The sequence below is a fragment of the Phascolarctos cinereus genome, unplaced genomic scaffold, assembly GCF_003287225.1.
Source record: "Phascolarctos cinereus isolate Bilbo 61053 unplaced genomic scaffold, phaCin_HiC Scaffold_726;HRSCAF=1367, whole genome shotgun sequence".
Classification (NCBI taxonomy): domain Eukaryota; kingdom Metazoa; phylum Chordata; class Mammalia; order Diprotodontia; family Phascolarctidae; genus Phascolarctos; species Phascolarctos cinereus.
The window spans coordinates 43,533,504-43,547,800 of NW_027556098.1; the positions used below are offsets into that span (position 1 = coordinate 43,533,504).

At 37.9% G+C, this 14,297-nt stretch overlaps 1 protein-coding gene across 4 annotated transcripts in view; it reads right to left on the reverse strand.

Moving 5' to 3' along the window:
- The window catches only part of PKNOX1 (PBX/knotted 1 homeobox 1), a 166,350-nt gene that overhangs the window by 36,341 nt on the left and 115,712 nt on the right, over positions 1 to 14,297 (reverse strand). For all 4 annotated transcript variants that reach the window (XM_020973870.2, XM_020973868.2, XM_078146502.1 and 1 more), the window contains 2 exons: positions 12,997 to 13,096; positions 11,292 to 11,389 (listed from right to left, as the gene is read on the reverse strand). In XM_020973870.2, the coding sequence (XP_020829529.1) occupies positions 11,292 to 11,389; positions 12,997 to 13,096 (198 nt within the window). The remainder of the gene's footprint in view (positions 1 to 11,291; positions 11,390 to 12,996; positions 13,097 to 14,297) is intronic.

A 14,297-nucleotide genomic window follows, 5' to 3' on the forward strand; every position in this document is an offset into this window, starting at 1 on the left:
CAGCACTGAGTCCCCAAGTCAGGAAGTAGGCTGGAAAAATTAACAAACAACCCCTCTCCCCCACTATAATGACTTATTATGGTGGCAGGTGTGCTCAAAACACGAAAGGAGAAGAAAAGAATGACTCAAAAATATTTACAGGCAACGCCTGAAAGAAAATCATAACTTGGGCACAAACTCAAAGAGAATTCCTGGAAGAGATAAGGCAAGAGTTAAAAAAGAAGAAAGAGTTTTAAAATGTTTTTTATAAATGCAATGAGAATGTTTGAGGAAAAAAATGGAAAAGAAATGACAAGCTATGGAAGAAAAAATTGGAAGGGGAATTACCAGCTTAGTACAACAAATATAAAACCTTACCCAAGCAACAAACTCCCTAAAAATTCGAATGGACGAAATAGAAGCCAATGATTCCCTGAGGCAACAAGAAATATCAAAATAAAGAAAAAGCTGAAAAAAAAATAGAAAAAAATGTAAGGTGTCTCAAAACAAAAGCAACTGATCTGGAAAACAAATAGAGGAGAAAAAAACTTAAGAATCACTGGACTATCTAAACGCCATTGCTAAAAAAAAAAAGAGGCTGAACATCTTAAAGAAATCTTAAAAGAAAACTGCCCAGAGTTCTTAGATCTGGAGAGTACAACGTAAATAGAAATATGTGGGACAAGTGAAAGTTTCTCATGTAAGATGTAAGCTATGCTCCATAACTGTAGTAAGGCTTCAGCATTAGCTGGGCCTAAGTTTCACTTTCGTTTCTGGGGAAGGGGGTTGTGCACCAGCTGCCCCCCCCCCCGTTTTGTAACCACCCCCTCTGTTGTTTTGTGCCTTAACTTTACCAAATAAGGCAATCATCTAGCTCCCAAGCTAGCTTTGAGTAAAATGTATCTCCTGGGTTCTGAATATAGACTGTGAGGTCTCTTGCCTCAGCCAATGAGGATAAAGAGATTGAGACAAACAGGTGGGGAGGGGGCTTTTTGGAGTGGTTTGTCTAAGACTATATATACTGCTTGCTGCTGTTTGTGCTTTGCCTCTCTACACCAGTCTGCCCTGGGTAGGAGATGCCCAACTCTCACACGAGACTTGCTAGAATAAAACTTTCTGTTTTCTACCTGGAGATATCTCTGAGTTTTTATTTGGGTAAGTGGTCTCTATTCCACTCAGAAAGAATCTACTTACTTCCTGAAATCCCAGAAATCCCAGGAATACCCTAATAGCAAAGTTCAGAGCTTCCAGGTCAAACAAAAAATACTGAAAGCAGCCAGAAAGAAAGAATTCAAGTACTAAGGAGCCATAGTTAGGATCACACATGATTTAGCAGCCATGACTTTAAACAAATGGAGAACTTGGAATACGATATTCTAGAAGGCAAAGGATAAGAGCTTATAGCCAAAAATAGCTTACCTAGCAAACTGAGTATAATGCCACAGAGTGAAAATGGTCTTTTAATGAAATAGAGGACTTCCAAGAATAGGAGTGAAGAAAAATATGTAAAGATAAACATGACTGAACAATGACAAAGGACTCAACAATGATAAACTGCTTACATTTAAACATGGGAAAGATGATACTTGTATCTCCTCTGAACCCTATCATTATCAGGGTTCATAGAGGGAGTGCCTCTGCTGTAGATCTTAGCGATCTTAACAAAATAATGGAATGAGGGGAAGAGGAATACACTGTGGGGAGTGGGGATGAGGTGGGAAAAGGAAAGCAAGATTAGGGAGAATTATCTCACATAATCAGAAAGTATAAGTAGACATCTAGAGTGGAGTGGGGTGGGGAGAGCAGCTGACACCTGAGCCTTACTCTTCTCTAAACTAAACAAAAGAAGGAAGAATATAACACACACACACACACACACACACACACATATACTTAGAGTGAGGTACAAAAACACATTTCACTCAACAGGGAAAAAAGGAAGGAAAGGAGAGAAGGGGAGTAGGGGAATGGGGATGTGTGTGCAGGGTAGGTTATGGGAGGTAGTAGTCCTAAGCAAAAGAAATTTGAAGAAAGTACAAAAATATTTATAGCTCTTTTTGAGGTGGCAAAGAATGGGGGTCTACAGGATGCCCTCATAGATTGGGAAATTGGTTCAAAAAACTTATCATTACAAATGTGATACTGAATTCTTATCAGTGTAATGACCAACCAAGATTCCAGAGGACTACTGATGAAACATGCTACCTGTCTCCGGATAAAAAGGTGAAGAACTCAGAATGCTTTTAGAAAGAGAAATTTTTTTTGACATGGCCAGTGTTGAAATTTGTTTTGATTGACTACATTTGTTTGTAATGGGTTTTGTTTTTCTTTAATTCTTGGGGGTTTGAGGGAGGGAATAGGGAAGAGTGATGGTGGAGGAAAGGTAAGAAGGCAGATCTTGGCCAATTCAAACAAAAAATGACATACCGATATAAATAATTCCTAGACTAGGAAACTGCCTGTACCAATGCAGTTCAACACTTTCTTTGTAACTGATAGTAAAGGTGTCAAACATGAGGCCCATGGGCCAAATGTGGCCTATAACACTCTTGACTGTGGCCCAAACCAGACTGAGAGATATTTAACAAAATAAATAAAAATATAACAAAATATAGATAATGTTACATATTAAAGCTAAGTCAATATGGGGCCCACAGGGATCCTTATGTACAGTTTGTTATTTTTCAGTCCTGTCTTATGCTTTGTGACTCCATTTGGGGTTTTCTTGGCAAAGATACTGGAGTAACTTGCCATTTCCTTCCCCAGCTCATTAAATGACTCGCTCAGGGTCACACAGCTAGTGAGTGTCTGAGATTTGAACTCAGGAAGATGAGTGTTCCTGACTCCAGGCCCAGCACTCTATCAACTATGCCACCCAGTTGCCATATGTACAGTTTAGTGGCCTCTGTTTCTGTTTGAGTTTGACACCATTAACTTTTAGAATTAAGGGGATGTCCATATTAAGCCCAACATCACATAGCCCATAGATGTCAGAGGCAGGACAGTATAAAGTAAGGAGAACAGTGAGAATGCATAAATAGGCAGTGTGTACATTTCTTCCATGGCTAAGTGACTGGTATTTCTGTTCAAGTGCCGCAGGCAGGTCTCCCTTCTAGAAGGTGGAGAAGTTCATGAAATCTCTTGCTACTAACTATGTCAGCAAGGAGAATGTGAAAACTGAAGCTCTTCTTCCACGTGAAAAGGAAGAGGGAAAAATAAAAAGGATCTGAAAAGGTAGAATAAAGATAGAAGAAGATAGATCTGAAAAAAAAAGACAGAAAAAGATAGATCTGAAAAGGTAGAAGGCAGCACTGGCATGTCAGGTTGTGAGCCTAGGGCAGTAGTAAGATGATGTCACCCCCTACAGTAATAGGGAAGGTGGGGCGGGGGAGGGAGGGTAGGGGTTAGTACAAAAGATAATGAGTGTGATTTTAGACATATTGAATTTAAGATGTCTACTAGACATCCAGTTCAAGATGTCTGAAAGGCAGCTAGAGATGCAAGACTAGAGGTCAGCAGAGAGACTGGAGCAGGAAAGGTAGATCTGACATTCATCAACACAGAGATGATAATTAAATCCATGGGAACTGATGAGATCACCATGTGAAGTAATATAGAAGGAGAAGAGAAGAGGACCCAGGACAGACCCCTAAGGGACACCTATCATTAGAGGGCATGATTCTGGATGTGGATTTAACAAAGGACAGAGAGGGAGTGGTCAGATAAACAGAAGAAGGACCAGGAGAGAGTGGTACCCTGAGAACTAGAGAGAAGAAAGTACCAAGGAGGAGAGAGTGATCAACAGTGTCAAAGGCTTTAGAGAGGTCAAGAAGAATGAGGATTGAGAAAAGGCCATTGGATTTGGCAATTAAGAGACCATTAGTAATTTTGGAGTGAGCAGTTTCAGTGTAATGATAAGACTGGAAGCCAGATTGTAAGGGGATAAGAAGAGAGGAGGAAGGTGAGCCATGAAATGTTTGAGGAAGGATGAAAAGATTTGGAAGAGTCCCTGTGGAGAGTGGGATAGTGAATTGATAAAGGAAGTACAATAGGATTGTCTTACAACAGGTAAGGTCCAGTTGAGGTTGTGTAACAAATTTGTAGAGGACCCAGTCAGAATGGCTGCATGATTTTTTCCACCTTCATTCATCAGCACATGTGTAAGTATGAAGGCATTATATGGTGGGAGTGATCCAAGGCTAAGACTTGGCTGGGCATAATTAGCAATATAAGGGGACAAGAGATTCAAGAGAGGAGGACAGCGTGAAGTTGAACTGATTCACCAAGAAATCAAGATGAAGAAAAGAGGAGAGTGGCCTGGGAGAGATTGAGGGGTCAAAGAATTGGAATTTATGACACAGATAAAGAGTAGGATATTGTGAGAAAAGGGCAGAGGGAGAGGTGAAAAGACAATAGATAAAAGAATTTCAGAATTCTTGAACATGGAGGTGGTATGTTTGTAGGTGATAAGAGCAAGTGTATCACCATTTTTGTGTGTGGCTGAGGTGGGGTGGAGGAGTAGTTTATAGGAGGTAAGTAGGTTAAGGAACTAAGTGGTGAGGGAGAATCAATGACAGTTGAAGTTCTCTAGAACGAAGGTAGGAGTGAAAAATTGTAAGCCAGGTACTGAACTCACTGAAGAAGGAAGGGGACTCACCTGTGGGTCAGTAGACAACAGCTACCAGGATTTTGATTGAGTGGTAGATGTGAATAATATGAACCTCAAAGGAAGAGAGGTTACTGAATGATGGAGGACGGGTTAATGGGGAGCAAGGTGGGCTGAGGAGTATAAGCAAAGATGCAGCTAGCACTGGAAAGGGTGACCAGGGGGGCCATATCATCATGGGGAAACCAGGTTTCAGTAAGAGCTAGCAGATGGAAAGAGTAGAAGAGGAATAGATTTAAGATGAAGGGAAGTTTGTTGCCTATGGAACAGGCATTCCCAGAGGATGCAATGGAAGGGTTGGGAGGAGTTAGGATGAAACTTTGAGGTGGTAGGACTGAAGGGATGAGAATGAGGAAATCAAGTGGTAGGGGCTGAGGAACAGGATTTGGGTACAGATCTTCAGGAGTTTGGAATTACTGGGATGTGAAAGAAATGACTAGGCTTGAGAATGTTTATTGTTGAGCAGAGGCTGCCACCCCTGTACCCACAAAGAACAAAGGAGGAGATTGGGGCCTGAAGTTGAAGGATTCTTTATCCAGAAGGATTTGAAGATCCAACAAAGGAGACAGAGAATGGGTGATCAGATAGGTAGAAGGACAACCAGGAGACAGTGATTTCCCAAAAACCTGGAGAGAAGAGAATATCAAGGAGAAGAAGGTGAGCAACAGTGTCAAAGGCAAGAGGTCCAGGAGTATGAGGATGAGAGAAAAGACCACTAGGCTTGACAACTGAGCACCGGTAACTTTAGAGAGAGCAGTTTTAGTTGATTTGGTAATGCTGGATTATGGTTTTGGAAGAGTAAAGTAGAAGGGTAGAACAGCTTTATATGCTTAAAAAATAATGCTCATGTAAAAAATGCTAGAAGCAGAAGGAAAAGAGAAATGGTAGAAAACATATGGATGAAAATCAACAGAGGAAGTATCAGAGGCAATGCTGCCAGAGTACAGTACAAACTACCTGAGGAGAAAGACAAAATGGATGAGGAGAACTTGTGAAACAGACTACAAATCTGGCAGGACATGACGAGGAAGTTGGGGCTTCGGTTATACGGATGTCTCTTTCTGCCTACAGCAGAGCAGCTAATAATTTCTTAACTTACATTAATTATAATTTTGTCCTTCAAAAGGTAGGAAGACAGGAACTTCTATTCTGGATCTGAGAATGAACTTAGTTGCTATGATAGAAATGAAGTAACTGATCCTTCTTAAACTTTATGATACAGCAAAGTATTTCTGTGATACACAGAAAGCTGGGAATAGTCTGACATATTTTAGGGAGGCAGAATAAAACATGTTCAGAAAAAGGAAGGGCAGAACTCCATTACCTAAAATTCTACAGGACACTCAGGCTCCCACAAAATAGAAAGCTCTCAAGAATGAAATGTTATGCTTCCAGCTAAGGTGGTCATGTAAGAACAAACAGATAAGCATAATTCTTCCACTTTTATTCCAGCAATAATCTAAAAAGAGCACCAAGTTGAACAATGATGAAGAAATTTGAAGAAAAATATCAGTAAGCTCTTTCATCCAGTGCCTCAAAGGGCAGTAACAAATTGTTGACAATGGAAGAGGGATCCTACTAGATGAGCTGGCTGTAGTGCAGGTAAAATAGGCCAGAAATTCAAGGTAGTCACTTAAGGTGCTATTAAGCATTTGTTATAATCCTTGTTAACTGACAGGGGAAGGAAGAAGGCCCAGGGAAGAATGATCATGGAGTAGCTTATCTGAGGATAGCTAACTCCAGAGCTCTGACCAGCCACACTGAAGCCTGGTAACATTGAAAGCACACTCACCAAGGAAAGTGGAAGCCAGGAGCAAGAATTTAGGAAAGCAAAGTCAGCATCATTCAAGAGTATAGGAAGAGGCAGAGCCTGACCTTGGTACAAAGTCTCAACTCACTGAACACTCTATAAAGTAACATTATGGATCAAAAGATACCCAAGAGGTAAACCTAGAAACAGAGAGTAACTTCACAACTGCAAATAGTGGCTCAGAGAAAAAAAAAATGACTTTGTAATAAAGATGACAGAAGAACCTGGAAGAAAAAATGGAATTACAGATGAAATAAGAGCTCTGGAGAAAAGAATTAGAAGGAGGAATAAGCAGTTTAAAATACAAGGAAGAAAACCATGTCCACATAACAGACTCCAAAAAAAAAAAATTAGAATGGACCACACAGAACTCAATGATTCCATTAGGTAAGAAGTAGAAAATAAAAGATCAAGCAACTAAAAGAACAGAAGAATGTGTAACATGTCTATTATCAAAAGAGAAATTACCTGTAAAACAGATTCAGGAGAGAAAATATAAGAATCATCACATTTCTTAAAAACCATGACCATAAGCACATTATATTTCAAGAAGTCATAAGTAAAAACTGTCCAGATAAAAATGAGATATTTATAAGTCACTGAGCACAGTGCCTGGCACATAGCACCATATAAATGCTAGTATTACTGTCTTTATTTATTAGGATCAGAGGGCAAAGTCAAAAATCAAATAAATCAAATCAAATCAAAGAATCAACTGGTCATCTTTTGAAAGAAACCTTCAAATGAAAACTCTCACGAATGTCAGACAAAAACCAGAGCTTCTAGGTAAAAAATAAAATTCTGTAATCTTCAATAGCAGCCAATCAATTAATCAATGCTAGAAAGAAATAGTTTAAGGACTAAGGAATCCTAGTCAGGATAAGTTAGAAGCAACTACTCTAAAGGAAAGAAGTGGGGAAGGAATAGTCACAAGGGAAACAAACATCAACTTTAAAGGATTGATGATAAAGGGAGGATTAAAAGGAAAAAAAAGTATAAGAATTAGTAATGGAGTCATTGCAAGGGAAAGAGAGAAAGGGCTAGTGGAGTGGAAGCAGATACCTTCAATTACAAATCTCAAGAGTTGTTCACATTGCTTCACTTTTATCACATTCTATGTAAGGAGGGGAGGAGGAAAGAGGGAAGTATATGAGGATATGTTAAAAGGAAATATACAGTTAACTGTTATAACCATAATATGAATGTAATTAATTTACCTATAGAAGATAGCAAAACTGTCAGTCAATAAGCATTTATTAAGTACCTATTATGTGGCAGGCACTGTGCTAAGCAATGGGGATACCAACAGAGGCAAAAGACAGTCCTTGCCCTCAAGGAGCTCACAATCTAATGGGGGAGACAACAAGCAAACAAATATTTACAAACAAGCTATATACAGGATAAATAGGAAATAATTAAAAGGAGGAAAGATGGTAGAATTTAGAGGGGTTAGAAAAGGCTTCCTATAGAAGATGGATTTTGAGTTGGGACTTAAAGAAAGCCAGGTGGGCAGCTAGGTGGCACAGTGGATAGAGCACTGGCCCTGGATTCAGGAGGACCTGAGTTCAAATCCACCCTGAGACACATAACACTTACTAGCTGTGTGACCCTGGGCAACTCACTTAACCCATTGCATAGCCAAAAAAAAAAAAAAGCCAGGGAAGTAAGCTGGCAAAGATGAGGATGGAGGGCATTCCAAGCATGGGAGATAATCACAGAAAATGCCCAGAGCTGAGAAGAGAGTATCTTGTTCATGAAATAGCAAGAAGCCAGTGGTACATGTCGGGAAGTAAAGTGTAAGACATAATGTATTAAAAAACAGAATCCAACAACATTTCATTTACGCTTAAAACAAATATTCACAGAATTAAAATGAGATTCTAGAGCAGAAATAATTATGTTTCAGATAAACTAAAAAAAAGAAGTGGTAACACTCCCAATCTCAGCAAAGCAATGCTAAAAAATGCAATCTTAGCCCTAGTCCCCACCCCACCTCAGACTGGGACCTGATAAATCACTATACCAAAGTGAGTCCTGAAATGAGAAAGACTAGAAAGTGCTTTGGAAAGGAAATTAGTTGCCTGAAGATCAAATATTGCCAGCTGGAGGAGGCCTTACATGTGTATCTTATTCACTTATGGGCAACAGGCACCGTCCTTGAAAATCTGTTCACAAGAGCCAGATTTTGTAAGTTGGAAGCAATAAATGAGGATTCCCTGTTGCCAGATGATTTTGATGCCATATACTGTTTAAGATAGCATTACAATTTTTTTTAGAAAAACTGCATATCTGTTTCAGCAGGTTTGGCCAAGAATCAGGTAAGATTGGCTTCCTAAAGTGAGTCCTCTGCTTACCTAATTCTGAAAACAGAATTAGGAAGGTGTTCTCCGTTTTAAAAAAGTTAGGGGTTTTCAATTAATTATACACTACTGACTATCTGAAGAAGCTTCCACCTCCTTACAAACTGAAGGCCTTAGTAGCCATTAGAACCAAGTTCCTAGGCAGCACTCATCCTGCCTGGAAGCAGTCACTAACTGGGAGTTTCCCCAATCCAGGATTGCACAGATACACTCCTAAATGCTAAACAAAAGGCAGATCAGTTTAAGTAGAACCATTCAATGTTGCTCTCCCAGGAAGTCTACATCAAAGGAACAGAGCAATTATATACTTGATTATGAAAACATATGTTCAGTAAAGAGACTGATGGCTACTAGGACAAGAAATGCCAAGGGAAGAGACAGAAGGGGGGCCTTGGCCCTGGTGTCTTGCTTGATTTCCTCAATGCCCTCAGTATCCTGTCTTTATGAGATTCGGATTGTTAAGACCAAGGTGGCTGAGCTTCCCAAAGATGCTTTATTCTTACTATAAGACTAATGAGGGCTCAGAGGCCTTATCCTCAGGTAACAGTTTACTGAGCAGAAAAAGGCATCTTTGAGGGTCAACTGGATATTATATATCTCTAAATCATACTTAATAGACTCCTGAAGGAGCCTACTATTCATAAGATAGCTATTCTAAAGGAATTCAGGAGACCCAAATCCCTAGGAAGTACACTCAGGTGAAACATGAGAACCCCCATGGAAGTAGGAGATTTTGGAGAAACTACCACATGAGGGGCAAAGAACATTGCTGGGGAAAAGGATGAGATCAGGAGTACAATCCTATCATTGAATACATCATGGGAATGGATTTGTTAGGTTCATGGTAAAGTGGTCCCAGTTCGGTTAGCCAAGTCCAATACAGAAAGGAAAGCTTGTGGAAACCTCTCTATCCTTTGCATCATTAACACTGAGAGATACTGCAATCCTCAGGGACAATGCTGAAATTTCCACTCACACAGCAGACTATCAAAGAGAGCAGATTTCTGTCACACCACATAACCCTCCATCATCACCAGCTAACTTAAATGGAGTGTCTCTCTAGCCCTACACCTCCTTAATTACAGCCATAGGAACAAAAGGAAAGGTGATGATGTATATTATTGCTCACCCTAATCCCAGCACCACCACAGGGCAATGTTTTCACCTCTAGCCCTGCTTTACTGGGAGCTGTGGTGCAAACACAAAAAGCATCAAATGCAGGCAATTTACTCCCAGGATGTTTCTCTCAACTACACCTTTACCTTTCTTCTGAAAGCCAAGGACGACTTGGGAGTGGACAAAGGAATAACAGACCCTGACTACAGCTTAGCTGTGAGGGAGCCAAAAAAAAAAAAAAGTTAAAAGTACACTGTTTAAGAAAGCAGAGAGACATGTGACTGTTAAAATTTTAAAAGTAAGATTCAGTCAGCTGAAAAATGTACCTTTGTGAGACACAGCTAAATGTGACAGCCACTATAGATAGCTGATTTTAAGTTTTCACTCAATACAATGAGAATATGCTTTGCCTAATGAACTCCTGCACATGGCAGCTATAATCTTCCTTTCAAACAATGTAGCAAATGAGCCCACATTCAATTTTTTAAAAACTACTCTTGGAATATAATTTCTACTTCATCTGTCACTTTTTTCTTATGGGTTCTCTCCCATTATCCTAAAACTAGATTCTTAAGCAACCTGAGAATTTTATATGTGGTAAAACAAACATTCAGAAACCTTGGAATTTAAAATAAGAGGTTTATAATAAGAGTGCTTACAGACATGTCTTACATGAAACATTATGGAGGGAGACTGGACCTGTAATTTCATCAGTGCAAGGAAAACACCACCAGAAGAATTCTTCTGACATGTGGACTGGCACCTTCTCTTCAACTTAATAGTCTTTGAGAGTTGGCTGGCGCACCGAGACATTAAACGATTTTCCCTGCTGAATTGTGTCTGAGGCAGGATTTGAACCAAGGCCTTCTTGACTCTAAGGTTAGCTCTCCATATAGTTTGCCATTTTGCCTCTTACATACACAAAATAAGTGTTTCTAATACAAAAAACTGAAAACTACAAACTGTTTCTGATTTAATCTTTATCAAAACTAAAAACTATTCAATAATATCACTTCATTGTAAGTTAGGTTTTCATCATCAATACTTCCTTAAAGTTAAGAGAAAGTAATCATCAAAAATAAAGACATTTATTTACTATAGAGTCTGTTCAATTCTCTTATTTATACTAGCAACTGCTTTAAAAAGTATGTCACAGCTACTCTTTAAAGTGCCAGGCTGCATGAATTGAAATCTCATCAGCAATATTTTCCAATTAACATTTGCCACAGAGATTACTTACATAAAATTCAGTCTGATTTAATACTAATTACTGTAGTATTGCTCAAATCTTTGGACCCTCCACTCACAGCAGCCAAAAATCAAACCAACCTTCACATCACTCCATGAGAATTAAACCCACCTGTGAATTTTGGATCCTAATGGTTCCAGGTGACAATGCCTGTGTAACAACTTGACCTTGTGGAGTGACCACTGTAACAGGCTGATATACTGTGCCACCTTAAAAAGGAAAAAAACATTAAGTTTGTACCTTTACAAGATTTGCTTTGCTACTGCCTGAATACCTATTAATATATCAGAAAATTCCTAAGTAATGGATCAATTAAAAACTTAAAATTAAATTAAAATCAAGTAATAGCACAGCCAAAACGGATACAGAAAGGCCAACTTATTCTATTCTATTTCAAATATCTGAAGTATTCATTACAACTAACCTACATTCCTTCATCCAGGATTATAGTGATTGTACTTTTCTACTTTTAACAAAATTCCTTACTGAATACCTACTATAGGTAGAAGGTTAAACCTTGATCGTGTAACTTTTCCCACAGAAACTCCACGAAACACCTTTTTTCCCACCTGTTTTGCAATTTCTTGAAAATACAAAATATTTCAGATAGTCAACTATCACAATCTGAGAAGTGAGGAAGTTAGTGGCAAGTCTTGTTTCTCACAGGACTTCATAAATAAAACCCTGCACAACATGAGCCCTCCCTGGGAAATCCTCTTTTCCTGTACATTTTAGAGGCTGAAGTGAATTGCCTAGGACCACACAGGCAGTAAGACACAGAACTAAGACTGGAGTGAAATCTAACTCTGAAAACAGGGCTCTTTCCACTGTCTCCAAGTGGCTGAGGAAATGAAGATGCCAATGGCTAGAGGAACTCCAGGTGAATTATTTTCCTGTATGATCCTGATTACTCTTTTCCCAAATTTTTTCTTCTTTCCAATTTCTTTCTTTACCTATTCTGTCCCTATTACCTCTAGGAATAAGTGCTGCTGCAACAAAGCAAGTCTCAAATAGGTCTATGGCTATCAGTCAACCTACTGAATATAAAAGTAGAAAAGTACAATCACTATAATCCTGGATGAAGGAGTATAGGTTAGTTGTAACGAATACTTAAAATATTTGAAATAGAATAGAATAAGTTGGCCTTTCTATATCTGTTTTGGCTGTGCTATTAAAACATCTATAGTATTCTTAACGTTACAACTATGCATTTTAATTTAACTGTATTTTCTATGAAGTGGCAGCAACTCATTTCATATTTGAATTCCAGATGATATCAATAGAATGATACAGATAGAAACCTCTTCTTAAAAAAACAAAAAACAAAAAACTAGCCTTGTTATTTCATTGGTATAAGGAACACCTAATAAGGGAACTCCCTGTATCAATGTAGAATTGCAACTCAATTGTTTGGTGGCTCTGAAAGACTGACTTTCCCAAAGTCACCAAGCCAGAAAATAAGAGGCAAGATTGAATTTGAGAGTCTTCTTGACTCTGAAATTAGCTTGCTATACTGTCCCTCTAGGAACTAAATTATTTGAAAATGGTGGATAGTTTTTGCTATGTAGCATTTTTAAGAATTACGGAAACCTTAAGGATTTGCAGGCTTTGATTAGCTGAAAAAATCATTTTGCATCAAGTATGCTTGATAGACAACAAGCACAAGAGTCATGCATTCATTTCAGTTATGCCGCATCTGGAACTAACAAAGAGAAAACTATTAATGAAAAAAATTCATGCTCTTTCTTAGTTATATGATGTTAAGAACACCCAATCAAATGAAACAAAACCGATTCACTTTTTCTTCCTGTCATACCTGCCACTGTTGCCATGGTTACATTTCCTTGTTGCAATGCTGATGCTGGCACCACTATCCCCTGGGGACTGAGTGTACCTGTGATGGCACTTTGAATTTGCTAAAAGTTATGAGGTAAAAATGGAATTATTATTCAAGAAAATGAAGATTCAATTATTGAAAAAGCAGCATATTTATATCATTAACAATGGAAAGAGGCACTTATTAAAGAAAACATTGATAAACTTGTTAATAAAAATTATAAAGCAAATAACATAAATATCATTACACAAACACAGATTCAAAATTTAATGATCATGAAATATAGTAGCCAACAATACATTAGTTTCAAAAAGAACTTATTTTTGCAACAATTGAAAGATAATTGTTAAGCTGAAAATAGACTGAACTACCTTTATACAAGTTTTAAAAAGCAATGAGGATTATTATATATATGTATACATGTAAAAATATATAAACTTCTTTTTTGATACAGACATCATTCATAGTTTGATGTACCAAAAAAAATCCATTATTCTAGGGACCCACCCCAGCCTGCATTCTTCCCAATACCCTCCCTCCAAAGTCTAGGGGTATTTCTGAAAACCCAATCCACCTTCAATATAAAAAAATTTGCTATTACTCTAATACTGAGGATATTCTAAAATGAAAAACAATCCAAAAGAATTCTAAAAATATTCTGGGCAATTTCCCTAACTGCAATAAGCGTATGGGCCTCCAAAGGTACAAACATTTAAAAAGCCAGCACTCTTTAAACATTCTTTTTTGTTTGTTTTAAAAGTTATTTGCAGCATCATCCCACTGCACATCCTTGAGACGCTGTCATTACAAAAAACTTTAAATACTAAACAGAAAAATCACAGGCTAACCCATCACAAGAACAAAATAAAATCTTTGTCACATAAAAGATGAAATATGGTTAGTCCTATATGCCAATCAGATAATGTTCAAATATACTATATTCAAAGAGATCAGTTTAATACTGGTTATGGACTCATAAGACCAAAAGAATATATATTTTTGACAGAGAAACAAAATCATAGGCGTATTCATACACTGAAAAAAAAAAACCAAACTAAAAACATGTAGCATTATAAAAAAGTCATAGTAAAAGTTGCCATAGATATTTGTCTGGTGAATTGAATTTTAAAAACTGAACTGAAAATTTAATTGACTAAATCTTAAACTTAATTTCAACATAAATCTTAACTTTAATCTCCTTTACTATGTTTTAAATATATAATAATCATCAGTGTGTTAAATGTCTGTTTCTGGGTCATGATGTGAAAAAAAAATTAGGG